The 24,197-nt window shown below is 38.8% G+C and overlaps 1 protein-coding gene across 2 annotated transcripts in view; it reads right to left on the reverse strand.

The window, feature by feature from the left end:
* The window catches only part of YTHDF2 (YTH N6-methyladenosine RNA binding protein F2), a 32,540-nt gene that overhangs the window by 6,834 nt on the left and 1,509 nt on the right, over window positions 1-24,197 (reverse strand). The window contains exons 3-4 of one of the 2 annotated variants that reach the window (XM_077775712.1): window positions 23,582-23,652; window positions 19,021-20,607 (exon numbers count right to left, since the gene is read on the reverse strand). In XM_077775712.1, the coding sequence (XP_077631838.1) occupies window positions 19,021-20,607; window positions 23,582-23,652 (1,658 nt within the window). Of the gene's footprint in view, window positions 1-19,020; window positions 20,608-23,572; window positions 23,653-24,197 lie in introns of both variants that reach the window. The other variant, XM_077775711.1, reaches the window with a different exon arrangement.

Raw genomic sequence — 24,197 nt, forward strand, 5'->3', positions numbered from 1 at the left:
AAAATTGCAAATAAAATATTTTTAAAAAAAAAAAAAAAAAAAAAAAAAACGTTTGTCTCTTGATTTCAGCTCAGGTCATGATCTTGTGGTCTGCAAGTTAGAGCCCCACGTCAGGCGGGCTCTGCACTGAGCCTGCTTGGGATTTTCTCTCTCTCTCTGCCCCTTCCCTGCTCTCTCTCTCTCTCAAAATAAACAAATAAAATAAACTTTAAATAAAAAAAACAACCTTTAGGTTTCTATAGAAGACCTCTTTTTACTCTCTGGGGTGCTGGGGTGGTTCAGTTGGTTAAGCTTCCAACTTTTGGTTCAGGTCATGATCTTACAGCTTGTGCGTTCAAGCCCCGCGTCAAGTTGTGCTGACAACTCAGAGCCTAGAGCTTACTTTGGATTCTGTGTCTCCCCCCCACCCCTCCCTCACTTGCACTGTCTCTCAAAAATAAGCAAAATTAAAAAAAGAAGACTTCTGTTATAACAGCTTTCACTTTTATGACTATTTTCTATTACCAGTGAGAACAATTCCACTAAATGCTTTGGCAATTTATTTACTTGTAGATCAGTTGTATTTATTGACATTTCTAATCAACCAATCCTACCCTAGTAATATTTAATAAATAAAGAGCAAGGAGTGGGTGAACCAGGGGAATTATGATGGATATATAATAAAGGGAAGAGAGAAGAATACATAAAAGTAAAAGGGTCCAAGTCCCAGCCAGAACTGCCATGCGCCAAACATAGATTTGCATCTTACTGGAACACTCAAGCTTTTAACATGAAGATGCCACTGGACTCACTGTAGCAGGGAAAGTGGTGTGTCAAATGGTTTTACACCCATGGTGCTGTCATGTGGAACCTGCTTACCCTTTTTTTTAACCTACTGCTCCTAGAGTCACAGGCTAGACAGTTTACAGGGAGATATGTGTTAAGAACAGGCTGAAGTGGTCAGTCAAGGGTAAGTTCTTGCCAAGGATTTGCTGGCATAAACGCAAAATTATAAAGTCCCAGTTAACCAAAAAACAGCTCAAACTCTAGAAGGGCAGATACATGCATTCTTAGAGCTTTAGGATATTGCGCTGCTAATAAATAAAGAATAGAGAAAATTCGTAGAGCAAGATCTTACTGAATTCACACCCCATCCCCAAAACCCCCATTGGGACATTCATCCTAAACTTTGAATCAATCCACCATATCAACAAGAACAATGACAAGACTAAAGAAACAGTCTTAAGAAATAAAGATACATTTAAAAATAATAAAGTGTAAACCAAAGGAAGAAGTTTCTAGCCCTCAGTATCTGGCCTACCACTTAAATAACTAGAGGTAATACTGATACTAACCACACATCCCACCTGAGCTTCTCCCCATTTTATATCTACTACTGTAAATAAAAAAAATTTCCTTAAAATATCCTAAAAGCCACAAGGTGGCAATGTTACTTAAAATCTGCACATTTGAAACCTCTTCCTGGAATACATCTAGATCTCTGTGATTTTTCCTAAACTTAGCTTAATACCTTTCTCTCATGTTCCCACCCCCCACTCCCTACACTTTTAAGAAGCCATGAAACACAACTGAGGCATATATTTATTTTGTTGGCTATGATTGTATTAACTTTAAAATCTTATGTTCACCCCCAAAATTAAATTTACTTATATAGCCCTCAACTAATTTTCCTGTGTCTCCATGGGCCCTGATAAAACAGAAAATTCCAGTGTCCCTGGCTGAAAATAAAAGAATGCTGAGGGGCGCCTGGGTGGCTCAGTCGGTTAAGCGTCCGACTTTGGCTCAGCTCATGATCTCACAGTTCGTGGGTTCCAGCCCCGCGTCGGGCTCTGTGCTGATTGTCAGCTCAGAGCCCGGAGCCTGTTTCAGATTCTGTCTCTCTCTCTCTCTCTCTCTGACCCTCCCCTGCTCATGCTGTCTCTCTCTCAGAAATAAATAAAACATTAAAAAAAATGTTTTAAAGAATGCTGAGATAGGCTAACATGAAAAATGTGATACTACAATCACTTTAAAAAAAATTTTTTTTTAATGTTTATTTATTTTTGAGAAAAAGAGAGAGTGCAAGCAGGGGAGGGACAAAGAGAAAGGAAGACAGAATCCAAAGCAAGTTCCAGACTCTGAGCTGTCAGCATAGAGCCTGACGAGGGACTCGAACTCACTAAACTGCCAGTTCATGAGCTGAGCCAAGGCCGGACGCTTAATGACTGGGTCACCCAGGCACCCCTATACTAAAATCACTTTTATGGAGACATATATCATATGATTTATTTCACTTATATGTAAAATCTAAAAAAAAAAACAAAACAAATGAAAAAACACAAAGCAGAAACAGACCCATAAATACAAAGAAACTGATGGTTGCCAGATGGGAGGTGGGAGTAGGCAAATAAGTGAAGGAGATTCACGGAGTTCCAGTTACAGAATGAATAAGAGGATAAAACATATAGCAAAGGAATACAGTCAATGGTACTGTAATAGTCTGTATGGTGATAGATGGTAGCCACATTTGTGGTGAGCAGAGTGTAACATATAGACTTTAGTCAAATCTACTATGTTGCACTAATGTAACAGTATCAATTAGACCTAAATTTTTTAAAATTTGATAAAAAAAAAACACTTTCACTGCTTTATGTGGCTTATAAAATCAACCTCTGAAGTCTGTTGTTAAATGAGTCTAATGAGTTATATATAATAGTCCACCTTCCATAGGTGAGGGAATAAAAATATTTTCCATCAATTCTCCAATTTAAAGCTGGGATGTATTTTATTAAGAGTATCTTCTACTTGGCGCTCCTGGCTTGCTCAGTTGGTAGAGCATGTGGCTCTTGATCTCAGGGTTTTAAGTCTGAGCTCCACACCGGGTGTAGACATCACTTAAAAATTTAAAAATACATGTATTTTTGAAGATAAGATAGAGAGATCTTAATCTTCTACCAAAAATATTTATCTTCTACCTTTTCATCCCCTTTAAGTTTTTACAGGTACATTCAGAAATGTACATTTAGCTGGAATGAATTTCTGGCAAATGAGCAACAAAATGAAGTTAATGTATTAACTAATAACATTTCCTACTATCAAATTCTTTTCCAAGACTGCTAATTTAGAAGCTGGACTCCTCCTTTACATATTTTATCAAAAGGGTTAGAAGTGAAAAGCCTGGGGGCGCCTGGGTGGTTCAGTGTCGGCTCAGGTCAGGTCACCATCTCCCTGCTCATGGGTTCAAACCACACACATCAGGCTCTCTGCTGACAGCTAGGAGCCTGGAACCTGCTTCGGATTCTGTGTCTTCCTCTCTCTCTCTGCGCCCCTCCCCCGCTGGCACTCTGTCTCTCAAAAATGAATGTTAAAAAAAACAACAGAAACTTTAAAAAAAGAAGTAAAAAGCCTGGATAATCCCCTATATTCAGTACCTGGGTAATAATTTTGACTAATAACAGAACAAAAGGTAAAAGAAATAATACATTAACATTTTTTAGCTTAACCAAAAGTAAAATTAGAAAACATTAGCTCCAAATCAAATGAAATGGTTTGACAGGCTTGATATTCTCTGAATCATTCCTTGGCTTTCCAGTAAAAACTACATTTGAACCAAAATTAATTTAACAATAAAACCAATTTCTCAAAACACTTCAGAATACAATTAAATAAGGTTTTTAATAGCTTGTCAAATCCTCTCTATTCCCAGTACAAGTATATTTTGCATTTGACAGATAAATTCAGAATGAAGTAGTCATTAGAATATGCTTTCCAGCTATCTGATATTCTCCAGCTCCACCTCCAACTGACCTCCCCTTCACTCTCCTGTCTTCATGTGTTCTAAAGGTTGGACCCTAAAATGGAAACTCAGTAGCACTATTAAGTGCGTGACAAAAATTGTTCAAGAATTTAATGAATGATCCAAAGTAAACAAAAGTGTGTATTTATGTGTATATACACATATATGTATATATATATGCTTATTACCACAAATCACAATCATTCATAAAAGACCTATATGCAAACAATTTCTATATAATTCAATCCTAACAACACAAGAGTATTGTGGTATTTTTCTGATTTTTTAAATAATACTAAGACTCAGAGAAGTTTACTTGCTCTATCAGAGTTTACTTGCTCTAATCAGTCATAGTGGTAGATATAGTATCAGATCTCCTAGAGCCCTTCGCCTTTCTGCTACTATACATTTGATACATTAACAAGACCACAGAATCTAGGGTTCATGCTCTCTATAAACAGTATCAACCTAGCACACATAGCTAAATAATTTAAGGCCCATAATATGTAACATACTTTATAGAATCCCTTCCCCTATCCGAAAAAAAAACTGATTACCTTAAAAAACCAGCCTGAGGTCATGATTTCAGTCCATGAGTTCGAGCCCCGTGTCAGGCTCTGCAGTGATAGTTCAGAGCCTGGAGCCTGTTTCAGATTCTGTGTCTCCCTCTTTCTGCCCCTCTCCTGTTCGCACTCTATCTCTCAAAAATAAAATTAAAAAACAAAAACAAAAAACCATCTAGTGCAGAGCCTGCTTGGGATTCTCTCCCTCTCTTGCTGTCCCTCTCCCGCTTGCGCTCAATCTCAAAATAAATACTTAAAAAAAAGTTTCATTAAAAAAATTAATGCCCCGGGGCGCCTGGGTGGCTTAGTCGGTTAAGCGTCCCACTTTCGCTTAGGTCATGATCTCGCGGTTCGTGGGTTCGAGCCCCACGTCGGGCTCTGTGCTGACTGCCAGCTCAGAGCCTGGAGCCTGTTTCAGAGTCTATCACTCCCTCTCTCTCTGACCCTCCCCTGCTCACGCTGTCTTTCTCTCTCTCCTAGAATAAAAAAAAAAAAATTAAAAAAAAAAATTAATGCCCCTTAGAGTCATAATGCCTCTAAAAAGCAGATTATAACATCAAGTTACAGATGTAGGATATTAAGCCAAAGAAACTGCTGCCTATTAATGAATAAAAAGTATAGGCAACTCACTAGAGTCTCCTAATATTGACAGCTGATTAAAAATGGGCAGGAGGGCCTGGATGGCTCAGTTGGTTAAGTGCTGACAGCACAGAGCCTGCTTTGGATTCTCTTCCTCTCGGCCCCTCCCCACTCACACACACAGGCTCTGTCTCAAAATAAATAAACCTTAAAAAAAAAAAAGGTAAATTGGGGTGCCTGGGTGGCTCAGTCAGTTGAGCATCCGAATCTTATTTCAGCTCAGGTCATGATCTCAGACTCATGGGATCAAGTCCTGCACGGGGTACTGTGCTGAGTACGGAGTCTGCTTAAGATTCTCTCTCTCCCTCTGACTCTCTCCCAGCCCTCAAAGGCTCTTAAAATTTTTTTTAATTAAAAAAAAAAGGGCAAACTACTCAAAAGATCCTTTCAGCCTTAAGACAGGTCCCAGTATTGAAAGGCACAACTAGGCTTATTAGACACATGTGAATTCTAACATTGCTTTAAAAGTCCATAGAGACTTCCAAGGGGAAAGACAGGACTACAGTACAAAGAAATTTTAGAAACCAAACTTGGTAGAAAAAATAGCATGAGGAATTTGAGGTAAGAGGCACACAAAACACTGACTAATGATATACATAACCAGAAATTCTCAAACTTTAAAAATACGAGAGTCACCTACAGAACTCATAAAAATCAGATTCCAAGGCCTTGGCTCCAAAGATGCTTATTCAGTGAGAGAGGTTAAGAATCTGCAGTTTAGGGGAGCCTGGGTGGCTCAGTTGGTTAAGCATCTGACTTCGGCTCAGGTCATAATCTCACGGTTTGTGGGTTCAAGCCCTGCATCGGGCTCTGTGCTGACAGCTAGCTCAGAGCCTGGAGGCTGTCTTCAGATTCTGTGACTCCCTCTCTCTCTCACCCTCCTCTGCTCACACTCTCTCTCGCTCTCTCAAAAACAAATAAAACATTAAAAAATTTTATTTTAAAAAAAGAATCTGCAGTTTAAGTACTCACAGATAGTAAGTTATGTAAATTGAGAAACTTCTCTTCCATCAACTTCTAATCCCATAAAAAAATGCCCAGAAAGCTTACTGAATTAAATTTCTACTTTAATAAGCCTGGGTGCAGAGCACAGTTTTCAATATTTTTGTAAATACTTTCCAGATGACTCAAATTTGATTTAAGTCATAATTACCATCTTTGTGTGTATACTCTGCAGCATTCACATAGGTCCACCCTGCTCCCCTCTTCATCCCTCTACAGGCTTATGGATTCCAAGTAAGGTCACATTTGTCATAAATGCCTTGAATTACCCAGGAACTCATCTGGGTTCTTGTTCTGGCTCTGCCACTAAACAAGTAATCTTGAGGCATCTCAGTGGCTCAGTCATTTGAGTGTCCAACTTAGCTCACGTCATGATCTCACAGTTCGTGAGTTCAAGTTCCACACTGGGCTTTGTCCACTGACAGCTCAGAGCCTGCTTCAGATTCTCTGTCTCCCTCCCTCTCCAGCCCCTCCCTCACTTGTGCTTTCTCACTCAAAAATAAACAGAGATAATCTTGCAAGTTCGTGTACAAAATGAGAGTGGGTTAAACTAAAACCTTCCCATTCAAGTTTATAACCTTTTCAGTGTACATTATACCCAGAGCTATTTGTGTTCCTCCTTATTCCCACTGCCTGTCATGAGCAGCACCTTAAACAAGGTTAGGTAGAGTAGATCTAATTAGCTCCACTTTGATGCTTGTGATCAGGGAAGTATAACCTGAGTGCTTAAACAAAGGTTTAAGTTTCAATTAATTATGTTCTCCTCATATACCTACAGAGGTGAATGGCATCAGTAGGTAACAGATCATCCTTGTTAGCGGTTTTAAATGATAAATGTGGGGGCGCCTGGCTGGCTCAGTTGGTAGAGCATGCAACTCTTGATCGCAGGTTGTGAGCTGGAACCCGACATTAAAATAAAAGACAAATGTAGGAGTGTCTGGGTGGCTCAATCTGTTAAGTGTCTGGCTTGGTTCAGGTCATCATCTCACAGTTCAGTTTCTGCATTCAAGCCCTACGTTGAGCTCTGTGCTGTCAGTGCAGAACCTCCTTTGGATACTCTGAATCCCTCTTTCTGTCTGCTCCTCCTCCACGTGCACACTTGTGGATGCACATGTTCTCTCTCTCTCTCTGTCTCTCGGTTAAGCATCAGGCCTCAGTTCAGTTCAGTCTGTGGTCTCAGTATTTGTGGGTTCGAGCCCAGGGTTGGGCACTGCCCTGACAGCTTGGAGCCTGCTTCAAATTCTGTGTCTCCCTCTCTGTCTGACCCTCCACCCCCTACTTGCACACACTCTCTCTCTCGAAAATAAAAAGATATTAAATCTCTGCTCCTCCCCTGTTCACGTTCTGTCTCTCTCTCAAATAAACATTTTTTAAAAATTTTAATAAATAAATAATTATAAACGTAAATCTCAGCAAAGCCTAAGAACAATAAAAGCTCTGGGGCAAAACAAATTCTAGCTCATTACAACTTAGCTGGTGATCTTGAGGAAGTTTTTTTTTTTAAGATTTTTCTTTTTAAGTAATCTCTACCCAACGTCGGGGTTGGACCCACAACCCCTAGGTCAAGACCCAATCTACTGAATAAACCAGCCAGGTGCCCAGGAAGTTATACACCTTCTAAACTCCAGTTCCCTAACTGTAAAATGAAGATAATCTTATAAAGATTATTAGAAGGGATCAGAGACAAGATAAAAAGTGCCTAATAAACAGGTATCTAAAATATGGCTAAATATGGGTATATGCCTACTAAAATATTAAGAGGAAAAGGCAAGACAAAATACTATATAAAATATGATTATTGTTTAAACCACTTACATAAATAAAGATAACGGAAAATGTCAAAATGAGTGGTTTTGTCACAGTAAAGAAACACAGGTGACTTTTTTCATTTTCTGTATGTTTTATAATTTGGTCCTATTTTATGAGAAATACAAAGACAAAATTTGCAATGTTAATATAAAATTTTCACATTGCAAATTTTTCACATGCAAACATTTTAAAAGTTCTATACACTATCCATACTGATTACCAAAGAAGTTCACATAAAGTCAAAAGCTTATTAATAAATCTACCTTTTCTAAATGGCTTTGTGTATTACATAAGTGATAATGGCCAAATTTTTAACTCTGACATATAAAGTAGAAAATACCTCATAAGAACCATCAGATCTTATAACAGCAGTGGCAAAGGAGTTGGAAAGATTAACTGTCTGTCTCTTCCCTCTCTCACTGCTACCCTTATATAATAGCTCAAACTTGGGGTTTAGACATTTTCTTCCTTTGTTTTTCCACTACCTTTCCTATCCATTCTTCAGACCCAACTCAAATCCATTAATATGTCTTGACTCTAGCCCTGACAGGTCTTGCTATTCTTCTTTTCTACACTTGGTCTCATACTGTAAAATTAGCATTTTAATATACACTGTCCTATAGTGTTTCACTTATGGTATCTTCTCCCTATGGCTAATTAGAGTTAATCAGCTTAATTAGGAACTGTTTATTCAACAACATATGAAAAACATTAGGGCACTATTTACTGAGCGAGTTATGTTATAGCTAGAAGACATTGGTCCACAGGAGGTGGCAGCAGCAAACAAATTTAAACTGAATTACTTGCTTCTGTGGAGAAAGGCTGGAGAGAGGATCTGAGTTATTACAGAAGTTTTCTCCTTGCTCATTTGCAGACTTGGCGGATTCAATGGTGAAGAAAAAGATCACTTTTGTTTGCCTTAATTCAGGGACCAGAGCTTTTTCCTCCTCCTCTACATGAAACTCCTGAACAGCCTGCAGGTAACAGGACAGTCATACTAGCACAGTCAAAACCAGTGCTGCAGCCTCCTCACTTCTTAGAAGATGTAGTCTTCCTCATATCTCCCTCCCCCCAGACTAAACAAACCAACACACCTAAATATGACGCTAAACCTGCAGAAGTTGACATTTCTTCAATTTCAAAACAGATCCACCCCAACTTCATGTACCATCCCTTCATTTAAATGAATTCATGTCATCCAATGGGTTCCAAATTATGCTTCATAGGGGAGATACTTTGGAGCTCTCCTGGGGGGAGAGGGGGGACGAGCACCTAAAGTTAGCAATTCACGGGGTTCTGAGTAAGGTTTTGTTTGAGAGGGAAAGATAAATTCACAGGTAAAAAGGTTGAAAATTGTTATAGGACTATCTTTACTCCTGGAAGGTAAGCACAAAGGCTTACATTTGAGTAATTCTTGGTTTACACTATTCAGAATAGATAGTAAATGATGCTAGATAGTAAATGATGCTAGAATTGCTAACTACCCTTATCCCAAAATGGTGATGTTTGGAAAAACAGCAGTCCCCTCTGATCAATCACAAGCCATATAAAAAATAAAAATAACAAAAGCAAAAACAAAACAGTACTGTCATTTTTAATACCCAATTGGATTTCAGACATTTTTATACGGTTTAATTTACCAGAAGAGCCCATACTAACTATATAAAAACTGGTCTTGGGGCACCTGGGTGGCTCAGTCATGATCCCACAGTGTGCAAGTTCCAGCCTCTTGTCAGGCTCTTTGCTGACAGTGCGGAGCCTGGTTGGGATTCACTCTCCTTTTCTCTCTCTCTCTCTCTCTGCCCCTCCCCGACTTGTGCACATGCTATCTCTCAAAATAAATAAGTAAATTAAAAAAAAAAGTCTTACTTCAGCAGCTCAAACTTCACTAAATCTCTTTAAGGCTTGGAACATTCTGTGGGTAGAGAGGAGTTGAAACAATATAGAAAAAACAATACAAAGTCTGTTGAATGATATATAGACACCAAAACCTTGAAACATCTACCAAAGAGCTCTCACGTTACTGTTCTTTAAGACAGCTACTGGCATTCCCAATCATCAGCTACCTCTCTGCAGCCTCTGAATAAACTGATTATATTCCACTGCTCTCTTTAACCCACCCTGTAAATTGGGTTATGGGGGTTATTTCTCTGGCCCTCTTCTCTTACTGTGTGTTGGTTCTAGAACCAGAATGCAGAAACAGTCTGGAAAACAGTCAGCTTACCTGACTTTACAAAGTTTTTTTTTAATATTATTTTTTTAATGTTTATTTTTGAGGAAAGAGAGAACGCGCACATGCACAAGCAGGGGAGGGGCAAAGAAACAACAGAATGTGAAGCAGGCTCCAGGCTCTGAGGTGTCAGCACAGAGCCTGATGCAGGGCTCGAAACCCAGAACCTATGTGAGATCATGACCTGAGTTAAGTCAGAAGGTTAACTGACTGGGCCACCCAGGTGCCCTCAAAGTTATTCTTTTCTGTGCTTCAGAATCTTTATCTGTATAAGGCAGATAGTTGCACCTACCTCATAATAATTAAATGAAAACTTACAAATATGTAAATTAATCAGGACAGATGTGTGCTTGATATTGTACAGTGTTCAATAATTTAGCCATTATTTTTATCACCAACATTCTTAAATAATCTTAAACTCTTTCATGCCTTTACCTGTACTGAGGTCCATCTAGAAGTTTAAATTTCTATCAACAGATTTCTCTCCTGAGCTCCAGACCCTACTACCACCTTACTGCCCCCAGAGGTATCCCAAATACTATTTCCAAAAGCCAACACATCTCCAAACCCTAACCTTAACCCGGTGCTCATCCCATATTCTCTATGTTTTCTTCTTTTTACAGTAACTACTCAGCAAATAGGTCAACATTCTTCAGATCCATCTTTTCCATCCTTATTAGGTCTTTTTCTTCCAAATTATTGTAAAAGCCTCTGGTCTTTGAGCCACCTACACTGATCATTTAACAGAGGAGTTTACATAAGTTGCTAGCCCGAGTTTCCTTCTCCCTATTTGTAAATATATAATTGGAAAGAGCCCAAGTGTCTATCAACTGACGAATGGATCAAGAAGATGTGGTTTATCTATATGATGGAATATTACATGGCAATGAAAAAGAATGAAATCTGGCCATCTGTAGCAACATGAGTGGAACCTGAGGGTGTTATAATGAGCAAACTAAGTCAGACAGAGGACATATACCATATGTTTGCATGTATAGGTGAATTAGGAGGAACTTAATGGAGGACCATGGGGGAGAAGAAGGGGAAAAATAGTTGGGGAGAGGCAGGGAGGTAAACCATGAGAGACTCTTGAATGCAGAGAACAAACTGAGGGCTGGTGGGGGAGAGGGGAAGGGGGGTGATGGGCATGGAGGAGGGCACTTATTGGGATGAGTACTGGGTGTTCTATGGAAACCAACTTAACAATAAACTATTTAAGAAAATAAATAAAAATAAAAACATTTTTTGGGGGCACCTGGGTGGCTCAGTCAGTTGGGTGGCCGACTTCGGCTCAAGTCATGATCTCACATTTGTGAGATCAAGCCTCATGTCAAGCTCTGTACTGGGCATGAAGCTGCTTGAGATTCTCTCCCACTCTGTCCCACTCCCCAGCTCATGCTTTATCAAAAAAAATAATAAAATAAAAAGCTATCTTCTCTACGAAGCCTTCCTTAATTTCCCCCAATGTATCACTCTTCAGAAGACTATTTCTTCATTCCTCGATTTCAGCTAATATCCCATATTTTATCCATTCTGTTGTCCTCCTAACAACACTGGTTCTAAAGCAAAGACAGTGCCTTGTTTACCAATTGACACAAACATTTGTTCAAAGAGATCCAAATTCAGTGTCATCTATTCTCTTCTAGTGCTCCTTTAAGAAAGCTGCAGAAAGGCATTTTATCTATCCACAAAGCAAGGAAGGTGATGAGTAACAAATAGGATTTCTTCAACCCTTTTGGCAAAGACAAGTAAACTTATCTGTAAAACAGAAGTAGACATAAACAGCCTTCAAATTTTACAAAAAGTTCAAGTTTGCCATCCCATTAAAACAGGATGCCTGGCATTTGAAGAGGGAATCTTAAACCAGTGAGTGGTTGAGAGGGGAAATACTGAAAGGACCAATACCCCATGGATATTTATTCCCTAAGGATTTAATATGAAAACATATTTGGCTAAAGTAATGTTTTCTTTCTAACTTTTGTGTCACAAGTTTTACTTGGATATTTTTCATTTTTTTCTAAAGTTAAAAATGGAGGGGCGCCTGGGTGGCTCAGTCGGTTAAGCATATGACTTCAGCTCAGTTCAACATGACCTCTGGGTTCAGGAGTTCAAGCCCCAAGTCAAGCTCTGTGCTGACAGACAGCTCAGAGCCTAGAGTCTGCTCCTGAATCAGTGTCTCCCTTTCCCCTTGTTCCTCACCCACTTGTGCATGCACACGGGCGCTCTCACAAAAATAAACATTTTAAAAAATAATAAAGTTAAAAATGGAGCATGGCGCCTGGCTGGCCCAGTAGGTGGAACACATGACTCTTGATCTTGAGTTCATGAGTCTGAGCCCCACGTGGGGTGTGAAAGATTACTTAAAAAAATAACTTAAAAAAAAAAAACTTAAAAAAATAAAAAGAAAAGAATATGGAGCCAAGGCTGATTGCTTCAAATATTTCCCAACAAGGGATTAAATGCCCAAATCAAAGAATTAGAAGGAAAAAACTGGCCATAAAGGAAAAAAAAAAAAAAAAGCCTTCCTTATAAAGACAAACATTACTTGTACCAACACCACAGGAAAACTAATTTTAAGAAAAAGGAAACAGGGACATCTGGGTGGCTCAGTCAGCTGAGCATCAGGCTTCAGCTCAGGTCATAATCTCATGGTTGGTGAGTTCAAGCCCCATGTCAGGCTCTGTGCTGTTAGCACAGAGCCCACTTCGGATCCTGTCTCCCTCTCTCTGCCCCTCCCCTGCTCGCGCCCTCCCCGAAATAAACAAATACTAAAAAATAAAGAAATATGTCTCTTATATAATCACTTCTGTATTTTTTAAAAATAAGTCTTCAGTATGGGGGCACCTGGGTGGCTCAGTAGGCTAAGCATCTGATTCTTGATTTCAACTCAGGTCATGATCTCACAGTTGTGGGTTTGAGCCCCACTTGGGGCTCTGCACGGAGTGTGAGCCCTGATTAGGGTTCTCTCACTCCCTTTCTTTCTGCTCCTACCCAGCACACACACACACTCTATCAAAAAAGTAAAAATAACCTAAAAATTTTTTTAAAGTCTTTAGTATACTAGTTTTCGGGGCACCTGGGTGGCTCAGTCAGTTAAGTGTTCCACTCTTGATTTCCGTACATGGTGATGAGATTGAGCCCAATGTCTCTACTCTGGGTGTGGAATGTGGAGCCTGCTTATAATTCCCTCTCCCTCTCCAACTGCCCCTCCCCCTCTCACATATAGGCATACTCTAAAAAACCCTAACAGTGCAGAGCCTGATTCTGATCCTCTTGTCTCCCTCTTTCTCTCTGCCCCTCCCTCACTCTCTGTCTCTAAAAAATAAACATTAGGGGCGCCTGAGTGGCTCAGTCAGTTAAGCGTTAGACTTCAGCTCAGGTCATGATCTCACGGTTCCTGAGTTCAGGCCCCAAGTTGGGCTCTGTGCTGACAGCTCAGAGCCTGGAGCCTGCTTCAGATTCTGTGTCTCCCTCTCTTTCTGCCCCTCCCCTGCTCTGTCTCTCAAAAATAAACATTAAAAATAAATAAATAAATTTTAAAAATGACTATAAAAATATATCTTCAGTATTGTTTTGGGTAATTTTTTCATTAACACTAATACAGTAAATACATTTAAAAATAACTAACCATATACCTTATCTATACTAAGATTTACTGGGAATCTACCAATCCTTTCTATCATCTATGTCCTACCTTCAAGATCTTTATGGGTTTTTTTTTTTAAGTAATAAGTATTTAGGTCAAAAATTATAGAACAGAAATAACCTGCCTAAAAAAACCTGTTTAGTAGCATCAATTCCTCTCCAGGAATTTCACATGTTATCTTGGGCTGCCTAACCCTCTCACCATGGGTTTATCTGGTCTAAATTATTCCACATATAAACCTTCTCAATAACATATTTAATTAAAGTTCTTTCGGTTTCGAAATCGTCTTGCAACTAGGAACTCCATTTTTAGAAGTTCTCCCTTTTATTTACAAAAATCTTCCTATAACCTCCATCCATTAGTTCTGGTACTGTCTTCTGGCATGGAGAATAGACCTACAAAGTTGTTGTGGGATTTGTTTGTTTGTTTGTTTAACTAAGCAACATTAGACTTGAATTCACAACCCTGAGATCAGGAGTCACATGCTCAACCAACTGAGAGCCAGGCACCCCTAAACCTACCAATCTTAAAAGTATTTTGATTACACATATCATATTACCCTTCCAAATCATCTCTTCTAAGCTAAATACTCTGATAAACATTAGGGCATCTGATGAGATATACCATACCGTGTATGAAACACATCACTGGAAAAAGTAAGCTGCTAGTATTCAGTAATGGTGTCTATTACCATATACTCATTAACCTTAACGTCTACAAGCTTCCCATTGCCTTCCATGCAAAGCTAACATGAAGGAGAGCATGGGATGGTGTATGGAATTGTTGAATCATTACACTGTACACCTGAAACTAACAGAACACTATATGTTAACTAACTGGAATTAAAATAAAAACTTAAAGAAAAAAGTAACATCAATGAGTTTCTGATTCAGATTAAGTCTTCTTTTTTGTTAAACTCTAGAGTTTTTTTAAGCCAACTCTGTACCTATCTCAGTAAGTTCCTTCTATATCAAACTAACTGCCTAAACATTTCATTCAACTCTTTTCCTAATCTAATCTTCAACAAACTTCCATTGTAGGGAAACCCACTCCACAAATACCAATTAGACTTGCTCTTGAACTGTACAGAACTTCTTGTTCCAACTTATTATCTACACAGTGTCAGAGATGTGGGCTGTCCTGAATCTATGTTCATTCTTCCCCCAAAATCTCTGGCTACTTTCTTTAGATCTTTCAAGGCTCAGCTCAAAAATCTCCTCTTCCAGGATTCTTCTGTGACCAATCCACCCATATCCCAGGCTGGGTTAGGCAATCCTCAAGCTTCCAAATTGACATTCTACACGTACCTTGAGAAAAAATTTTGTTTTGTATAGTTACCTGTCATGAGTATAAGGCTCCCTGACAACACACTCCTGCTTTCCCAGCAGTATCCAGCACACAGTAAAATTGTTCAAAGAAAAGACAAATAGCTTCACCTTAATTCTTAAGCAGCATAATGAATCTTAAATATATCTAAACACACTGCAAGTCACTATTTTTAGTTTTTCTGCTTGAAAACAGGAATAATTCTAGAGATTTAAGAAATCCTGCTATTCTCAATAACAATGTAATTTTTAAAAATAGGTACCTTGCACCATTGTCACTATAATCACATCTTTTTAGATCTATTTCTCTCCCATTAGGCTTCTAATTATTCAGAAAAATCATTTACCCAAGTGCCTGATTGAGTCTAACATGGGGCCAGGCAAAAAATCACAAGCAGGCTCCGCACTGTCAGCACAGAGCCTGATGCTGGGCTTGAACTCAGAAACCATGAGATCATGACCTGAGCTGAAGTCAAGAGGCAGACACTTAACCAACTGAGCCACCTAGGCACCCCTGGGGCTAGGCTTCAAGAAAATTATGCAGTCCTTGTTCCCCCCATTCTTCCTATTTTCACCTACAATTAAAAAGTTAGAAATACAAGACAAAAATTAAACTATTATGAAGTTTATAAAATACATGATCACTCATGCAAGGAATAACTCTCCCTTTATGCCAGACTATTCTCAAGTTGAAATAAAAGAAGTTAACTCACTGTTGTCTTCTTTTGACAGTAATTCTTTCAAAGTTTTCAAAAAGAAAAAACCCCATATGACAGTATACGGCACAGCCAAGACCTTCAAAGAGCATACACCCTTTGAGCCAGCAATAACACTAAAGGACAGGTGTAAATCAGTATATCAATGGATGTTCACAGCAATGTTATTTCAGCTGGAAAAAAATATAAAGCAGCTGACAAATCTAACAATTAAGGATTAGAAAATTATAATAAATCTATGATAGAATATTATGAAGTCATCAAAAGTGATGTCACAGAAGAATATCTAACAGTTAGAGAAAGGTTCTAAATAACTGCAGAAAGCAGGTTACAAAATAGTATCCGAAGTATACAATAAAATAAACATATGGAAAATGTCACTAAAATCTATTCAAGTGTCAAGCCATAGATCCAGTGCTTGAAGCTTCTATGATACTGAATTAGATCATGGGACAGAACAAGTCAGTATTACTAGGCAAAAATGGCTATAGTTCTGCTTCAGTGTGTCCTGCCAAGATACATACCCAATCATGGAACTTTAGAATAGCTGTGACATCATTTTCAGGATGAAGCTTAAGTACTTCCCTACTTATTGAGTTACCATGCCTATTTGGCACGATTTTTTGCAATCTTGTAAATAACACAAAGGTCCACATACAAACACCCCACCTAAAAGAGTCTAACTGCCTCAATGAGCTATCAGTTTCACTCTCATGAAACTTTCTTCTTGGAAGCCTAATAAAGACTGGCTTTACAATCAGTTATGTAAGGATGTTAAGGATAACAAAGGACAAGAGAAGTAAGGCAATACTGACTAAAATGCTAACTGGGTTTAAAAGCAAAAGAGATTCCTGAAACCCCAGCAATCTCTTCTCACAAAATGTAAACTAAGAAGTAATCTCATACAAGTATAATAAGCTTTTTTGTTGCTTTTATTTTTGGTGGTTTGTTCATTGCCCTGAGAACAATTAAGTATACTCATTCATCAAAAGTCTTTACGGAATGGCTTTAAGACTGATCCATTAACTGGCTTAATAAAGACACTAACCCTTGATTATTATTACTCACTATGAAAACATCCCAATGCTAGTCAATTCCAATTTGTGAATCTTACACCTCCATATAAAGTTCAATTATTATTCACTGAACCACTCAAGCGAATTTAATACAAACTTGATTTAAAGTTTAACAGCCCTCACATTTGTTACTTTTTATTTTTTAATGTTTAAGAAAAAGCATGTGCAAGCAGGGGAAGGGCAAGGAGGAGAGAGAACTGTCAGAGAACTGCACACGGTCAGTGCAGAGCCCAACTTGTAGCTCAAGCCCACCCCACAAATCTCGAGATCATGACTTGAGCCGGATGCTCAGCCAACTGGGGCGAACCAGGCACTCCTGCTACTCCATTTTTAAACCCAAATTTCTCTAGTAGTTCTAACAACACCTACAGGTTGGTCTTATTATCCATGATGTACATTCCTGAAAACATTCCTACCTTTGCCTATTTTTTTACTTTTTTTTTTTGAGAGAGCACACACGTGAGTGGCGGAGGGGCAGACCAAGAGGGAACAGAGGATCTGAAGCTCGTTCTATGCTGACAGCAGAGAGCCTGATGTAGGGCTCAAACTCACAAACTCACAAACCATGATATCATAACCTGAGCTGAAGCTGGACGCTTAACTGACTGGCCACACGTAGGTGCCCCTGCGTTCCTGTTTTTAATCACAAGATGTAGGACAGAACATTGCAGGTTAAAGCAAACAGATTCATAATATGGGATTGATAGTATACATGTTTTGAGTGGTTAAACTAAGCACCTCAATGACCCTCACATACATTAATAATGTCAATACATGATGTTTAAAAGGTCATGGCCTCCCTACCTTGTTCCTCCAGATTCAGGAGCCTGTTAAAACATCTTTCAAGCCTTTCAGATTTCTGGCAAAACTAATCAGTAAGCTATCTTTGTACAAGATGGGGGCAGATTTTAAGTTAAAGTGTTAAAGTTTGGGGAAGGGAAGAGTAGAATTTAAAGGACCAAAAAAGAGGTTTTTTTTCTGACAGGCAACTTTTCGGTAATGTGGCTCTGTATCCCTAAACTTTTAGCAATGACAAGGATATCTCCATTTTTTATTCAACTGCACACACTAGAAGGTAAGATGGCAACCATCCTGCTTCAGCGCAACAACTATGCCCCTGATTCTTCTGTTATGGAGGTGAAGAATCTAACCAAAGAGCCATCCTTCCACTGCTCAAAAAAAAAAAAAAAAGCTTTACAGAGAAATAACAAGAGCCTCGGACGCTAGATCAAATACATAAAATCCCTACAAATTCATGACAAATATGAGAAAAATGTATTTACACAAGCCTATTAGGTTTTATTTTACATTTGAACCCAACCACTTAGGATTCTCCCCATCGTTAATAATCTTTAAAAACAAAAAAAAAATAATAATCTTTAAAAACAAACTTCTCTTTGCCCACAATAATCTTTTCACCTAAATATGTCTAAATCCTAACTATGTTCTGCCCCAACCAGTATTTTATCATTCTTTATGGTCTTAAAGTTTACATTCGCTCAATACACACAGACCAAGCATTACCAACACTTTCAAGTAAATTCCAACACTTTAGTTTGGACCTATTCTCCATTATTCTGCCCAAGATTCTCACTTGTTACAGAGAAAACAAGAGGTTACTTCTCAGGAATACAGGAGAATTTCAAGAGCAAGAGATCAGCTTTTTCTAATCATCTGTTTTCCAAGTTTTATGGAACAGACCTTACCTTTCTGATGGGAAAAAGTAATTAAGTAGAACACTAAGAAGAATAGGAACAAGGAAGCAAGTTCTGAAAAATACACTAATACTGCCAGTTGTCAAAGGCAGGCAGAAAGCGATGTTAGGGATGGTGACCCACCAACTATGATTTAACCACTGTACCCAAGTTAGGCCAAAAATTACAATAGAACTTTTACCTTTTCTCTGCCATATTGCAGCCTCAATCTTTTACTACTTTGATTTCCATGGTTGTATCACTTCAATTATTCCCTTCGCATTTCTTTTGGCCTTGTTCTTCACCTCTTTTGCATCATTTAAATTCAGTTTCTCTACAGTTTCTGCTTTCCGCTAATTTAAGCCCTTACTTCTATACACTAAGTCAAACAGTAACACCAATTATACTTCAATAAAGGCTTGAACTGTTAAGTGATACATTTGTCATTTACAGAGCTTTTATTAACCACTCAGTATAATAACTCTCCTGTTCCCTCTTGTACATTTTTCCTTCCTTGAAAGTCTTAAGAATGGTAAATTGGTTACCTTTTTAACACTTTCTTCTTCCTCTTGGCGTTTCTCATAGTGTGAGAAGTCATCAAAAATCGAAGTGGTGTGCTTGTAGCTGGCTATGATTTTCAACACCTGCTTAGCCTTTTCCAGAGGCACTTCCTGAGTGTCCCTGGAGTTGGTCACTGGTTTATTCTCGTTGTTCTCTAGGCGAATGTGTCGCAGTTGGCTATTGGGAACGTCCTTCACAAAAATCCACCTGACATCAAAACGACCCTTCCATTTGTCCTGGGACCACACACCTGCACATGTGTTGTAGTCCACAGCAGATTTCATTTCTGCAACGCCACAGAAGTGTCCACTGCCGTTGACACTGAAAAGTAAGTAAACGGGGCCTTTCCCGTTCATGGAGCGATAAGCAGCATCCAGTCTCTTGTTACCATGCTCTGTGCTGCACCAGATATTATACTTAATGGAACGGTGGATATCGTCCTCAGAGTAGCTCTTAATGATGAAAACTCGGCCATGTTTCAGATTCCAGTCAAAATCCTTGGGGTTATAGTTATTAATGGACCGCAGCTTCTCCAACACCGGGTGAGGTTCTGAAGGAGTAGATCCAGATCCAGGCTGAGACTGTCCTACTCCATTACCATCCACCCCATTATGACCGAACCCACTGCCACGGTTCCGAGGTGCTACCCAGCGGGTTGGCTGAGTTGCTTGTTGCTGGACTGAGAGCTGAGCAGGTTGAGGTGGAGGTGGCGGCAATGGCTGTGTCTGTTGCCCAACTGATGCCTGAGCCACTGGTGAGCTATTGTTAGCCTGCTGACCTACAGGCTGGGGAGACCCCTGGGTTGGTTGCTGACCTATATTCTGAACCAAAGCCTGTGAGGGGGCTTTTGCCACAGGACCCTTGTTATCCCAAGTTCCAATATCCATGTTATGCTTTATTGGGGGTGGTGGAAGACTTGACCCTGCAATGCCATTCTTGGTCTTCAACTTAGGTTGCTGTTTCGCAGGCTTGCTGGCAATATCAGCCCAAGATGCTGGTTTTGGAGGAGCAATCGTAGCTGGAGGCAAACTATTGGAAGCCACGATGTTACCAGTAATGGACCCACTACCAACTGCAGAGCCTACAACTTTTGGAACATTGCTTGCAACTTCTGTGCTACCCAACTTCAGTGCTGCCATCCCTTGGTCTATAGTATTCATGCCAGGAGCCTTATTGAGGGTCTCACTGGCAAAAGCTGACTGTCCATCAATCATCGCTCCACCTAAGGAGCTAGGTGCATAAGCATAATTGCTACTATATCCAGAGCTTTGAGTAGACTGTCCCTGAGAACTGTTATTTCCCCACGCTGAGAAGTCAATCCCACTGGGAAAGAAATTAAAACCATGCTGACCGAGAAAAGGAGTGCTACCTAGGGCTCCTGGTTGTCCAAACATTGCATCTGGTAGGAAGTGAGGCTCTCCGTTGCTCAGCTGTCCATAAGAAGTTAGATAGGGCATGGCTGTATCACCCCCAGTAGACCAAGCAGCTTCACCCAATGAATAGGAGAAGCCAATGGAGGGACTGTAGTAACTGGGTAAGTAGGAATCCGACATGGCAGTATATGCATTATTCTGTGGAAAGAAAAACAGGCAAATCACAACTAAACACAAAAATTAACAAAACAATAAACACATTTTCTATTATTCATCTAATTCAAATTCAACTAAGAAAGCAAGTGACCATTTCAGGTGATCTCTTCCCATAAACTCGCTAGAATTCTTACACTGTAAGAGATTTTGGTTTAACAATTGAAATGTTTAAACATTTCAAGTTAAACTGACCTACAATAACGTGGGCCTTAACTTAAGCACTATCATTCAGAAAAGGGAAAATCCAGCATCTCACCAACAGAATTAAGTCTTGCTCTATAGAACTGTTGAGATGATGCTTTTATTAAAACCAGTTATCTCTGGGTTTTCGGAGTGAGAATTGTCAAATCAGGAGCGTTCCTGAGAGTTCCCTATCAAAACCATACTACAATAGATACAACAACACAAAAAGAACTGGAAATTTCAAGTTCTATCCCAAAAATCTGTGCTGCCATTCCTCAACCATAAACCAAGGTTCATCACACCTAGTTTACATTGCTAGCCTCTTGGTAAACCATTTGGAAACATCAACAGATGCCACTATTTAATTATAACCTGCAAAGAAAATGTACAATGGCTTTCAGAGTTTAAAACTAGAAAAACCTTGCTACCTGTTCTACTTCACCTCTAAAATTATTGGCTGTAAGCTCAAATGCACACCTAAATTTTCCATTAAAAATAGGAGAATTCCAAAAACATGGTAAAGTCCAACTCTTTAAAAAAAAGTGAATTATCCTAAAGAATTTCTCAGAAATACAAACTTATATTCAAGGAGACTCCACTTTGGAAGACAGATTATATTGTAAAAACCTCAATCACTCTTGATCTTACTTTAGTTTGTGAACAGTATCTTAACTTTTTTATAAATGCTATACCTCACAGAACAGTGTCTTAAGTGACAAGCTAAAGTACAAAAAACTGGTCTCTATAAATATAAATACAGTTAAACTCAAAATAGAGTACTTTACCCTAACTTCAGCATAGCTCTAGTCTAAGAGTACACTTATCTCAATGAGCACGGAGTAATTTATAAAATTGTTGAATCACTCTATTATATACCTGACACTAACACTGTTAGCCATACTGGAATAAAAATGAAATAATAGCTCTGGTACATAAGAATCCGTTAACTACTGAATAGAGAATTTTACTCTAAACAGACTTGGATGACCATAACTATGTTAGGCCTTAAGTTTGTATTCCTAAAGCCAACAGTACTTCTCTCTAGCCAAACAAATCTCTTGAAAGTTAAATGTTTCAACTAATGTGGCTTGATAAAATGGTGCTTTTCTATGCCAAAATTTTCCTTAAAAAGAATAAAAGAAAGGAAACTAAGTCTTTTCACACATACCCTCAAGTTTAAGTCTATTTTTCTTGAAGACAGTATTAACATTTAACAGACCCAAATCCATTATGAACAAGAAATTCAGTCTATAATCAATGGATTAAGCCTGAAGGATTATTCCAACATAAGGCGATGAATAATGGTTAAAAAGTAGATGAATTACTCTCGACGATTAACTACAAAGGACAAAGATTCTCAGATTATCCATCTATTTAACTATGATTTGTATTCCGCTCCCCAAAAAATTGTTTTAAGAAATTTAAGCATTAGTTTACTTGAGAAGTAAAAAAACATGCCCTTATTATCACAGGTTATGCCATTATATATCACAGGTGAATGCCTACACCTGAACTGGCAGGTTCCCACATGTCTTGAGCTCAAAAATCTTAACTACACATTGTTTCACAAGAACTACCTAGAATTATGTTTCCAAATGTTTCCAAATGCTCCCACTCTCTCTGTTATAATTATTACGTAAGGAAACTACTTCGATAGCAGGAATCTATTAATAGTTCATTCCTCTACTTCCTTTCCTACTTTTCCTAATGAACTAGCTGATTTCTGAAAACTTTTCCCAATCACTTCCTTAAGTGATTCTACACTCTAAATGCAGAAAATTTTACATAAGACATCTAAAGGTTTTATGTAAGAATTAGGCCCAAATATGGGCAGGCACCAATATTTCAAGTTATTCAAGACTATTACATCTATCATACAGCATCTGTTCATAATCTATATAAATGTCCCACAAGCTTTTTCATCTTTTAGGAGATTTTAGATGGGTTACTCTGTTTTCCTTTTGGTTTATTAACCTGTGAATTTATAGATATTACCCTACAACCCTGCAAGTTATGTCTTTGAGACCCAAAATATTAATTTAAAAGAAATGACAAATCAAAGTAGGTTCTACATGCACAAGTTTTGTCAATATATACGAACTTATATGGAGCTAGAAGAAGAACAGATTACGTCTAAAACATCAGAAGACAGATTACATGGCAAAAACCTCAATCTTTCTCGATCTTCAATTGTGCCAAACAGTATTTCATCTTCATTTAACTTTGTTTTATAAATCCTATAGCTCCCGTAAGTGAGAAGCCAGAGGGGTACAAAGTTGATCTCTACAGATAGATACATCTCGACTTGAAAAACAAATACCTAAGTCCAAAAGTTAGGATAATTTAAGAATCCACTAACTAATGACCAGATGAAAGGGAAGATAACAGTTCTGCAGCACTGATAAAAGTTCAGGTGATTTTACATTAGTTTTTCCCATCACATATGAATCCAGTTTTCCTAAAAAAAAGGTTTTGGGGGTAAAAAAGTCAGAATGTTTACATTGGAAAGTATTCTTCAGTTTTGCACTGTTACATTCTTGGTAAGGAGAATTACTAACAGTGCTCTTAGTATACTGTAAAATATTATCAGTTCTAGTCTCAGAATGTTTGCTGGCCAACAGAGAAACTTAACAGTCTGTAACATTTGTAATAAGTCTTTTGTCAACACACTGAGCGGTATTAAAATCAGACTCACTGATAGAGCAGAGAACGAATATGGTATACTACACCCTTTGATCAGGGATGTAAATGGTTAACTACTCACGGGCCTTGCCTGTGGACTCAAGTAAGGTTCAAAATCATCATCATTTAATCCATCCTTCTGATGCACAGATCCATTTTGAACTAAAGGGGGAAAAAATTTCAAATAAATTACAGCAGTGTCTCAGTTGTACAATCTACCTCCCAAATTAGTCAAATAGACCGTAGTCAGAGAAAAACCTTACTGAACAGGGCAAGTAAGTTTGAATACCAAACGGATAAAGACGAGAGTGACTGCTGAACAACAATAATCAATGAAACACGTCTCCCTCCACCCAGAGCAAGTTGATCTGAAAAGGTCATTTTATTGGCTCCTCTAGATCTCAATCCCCTCCCGTTTCCCCTCCCCCACCGCATGTGAGTACTTCCAGAGTGTGATCCACGAGGATGAAAAACAAAGGCCTGCTAAAGACCTACAGGAAACTAAGGACCTGGGACATTTCAAAACCCCTTCCACCTCCACCCTTAATGAATTACTCCTTGTTCACCGAAAAGCTGTTCGCCAGCTGCCAAGAACACACCGAAAGGGTCAAATACTTAAGTGTGAGGCACCTGCGAACTAAGCGGCTTCCGAAAGGTCCTCTCCCTGGGGCGCTTCCCGGAGACCCCGCCCCCACCACTTGGTGCCC

The sequence above is a fragment of the Crocuta crocuta genome, unplaced genomic scaffold (assembly GCF_008692635.1).
Source record: "Crocuta crocuta isolate KB4526 unplaced genomic scaffold, BGI_CrCroc_1.0 scaffold127, whole genome shotgun sequence".
NCBI classification, from domain to species: Eukaryota; Metazoa; Chordata; class Mammalia; order Carnivora; family Hyaenidae; genus Crocuta; species Crocuta crocuta.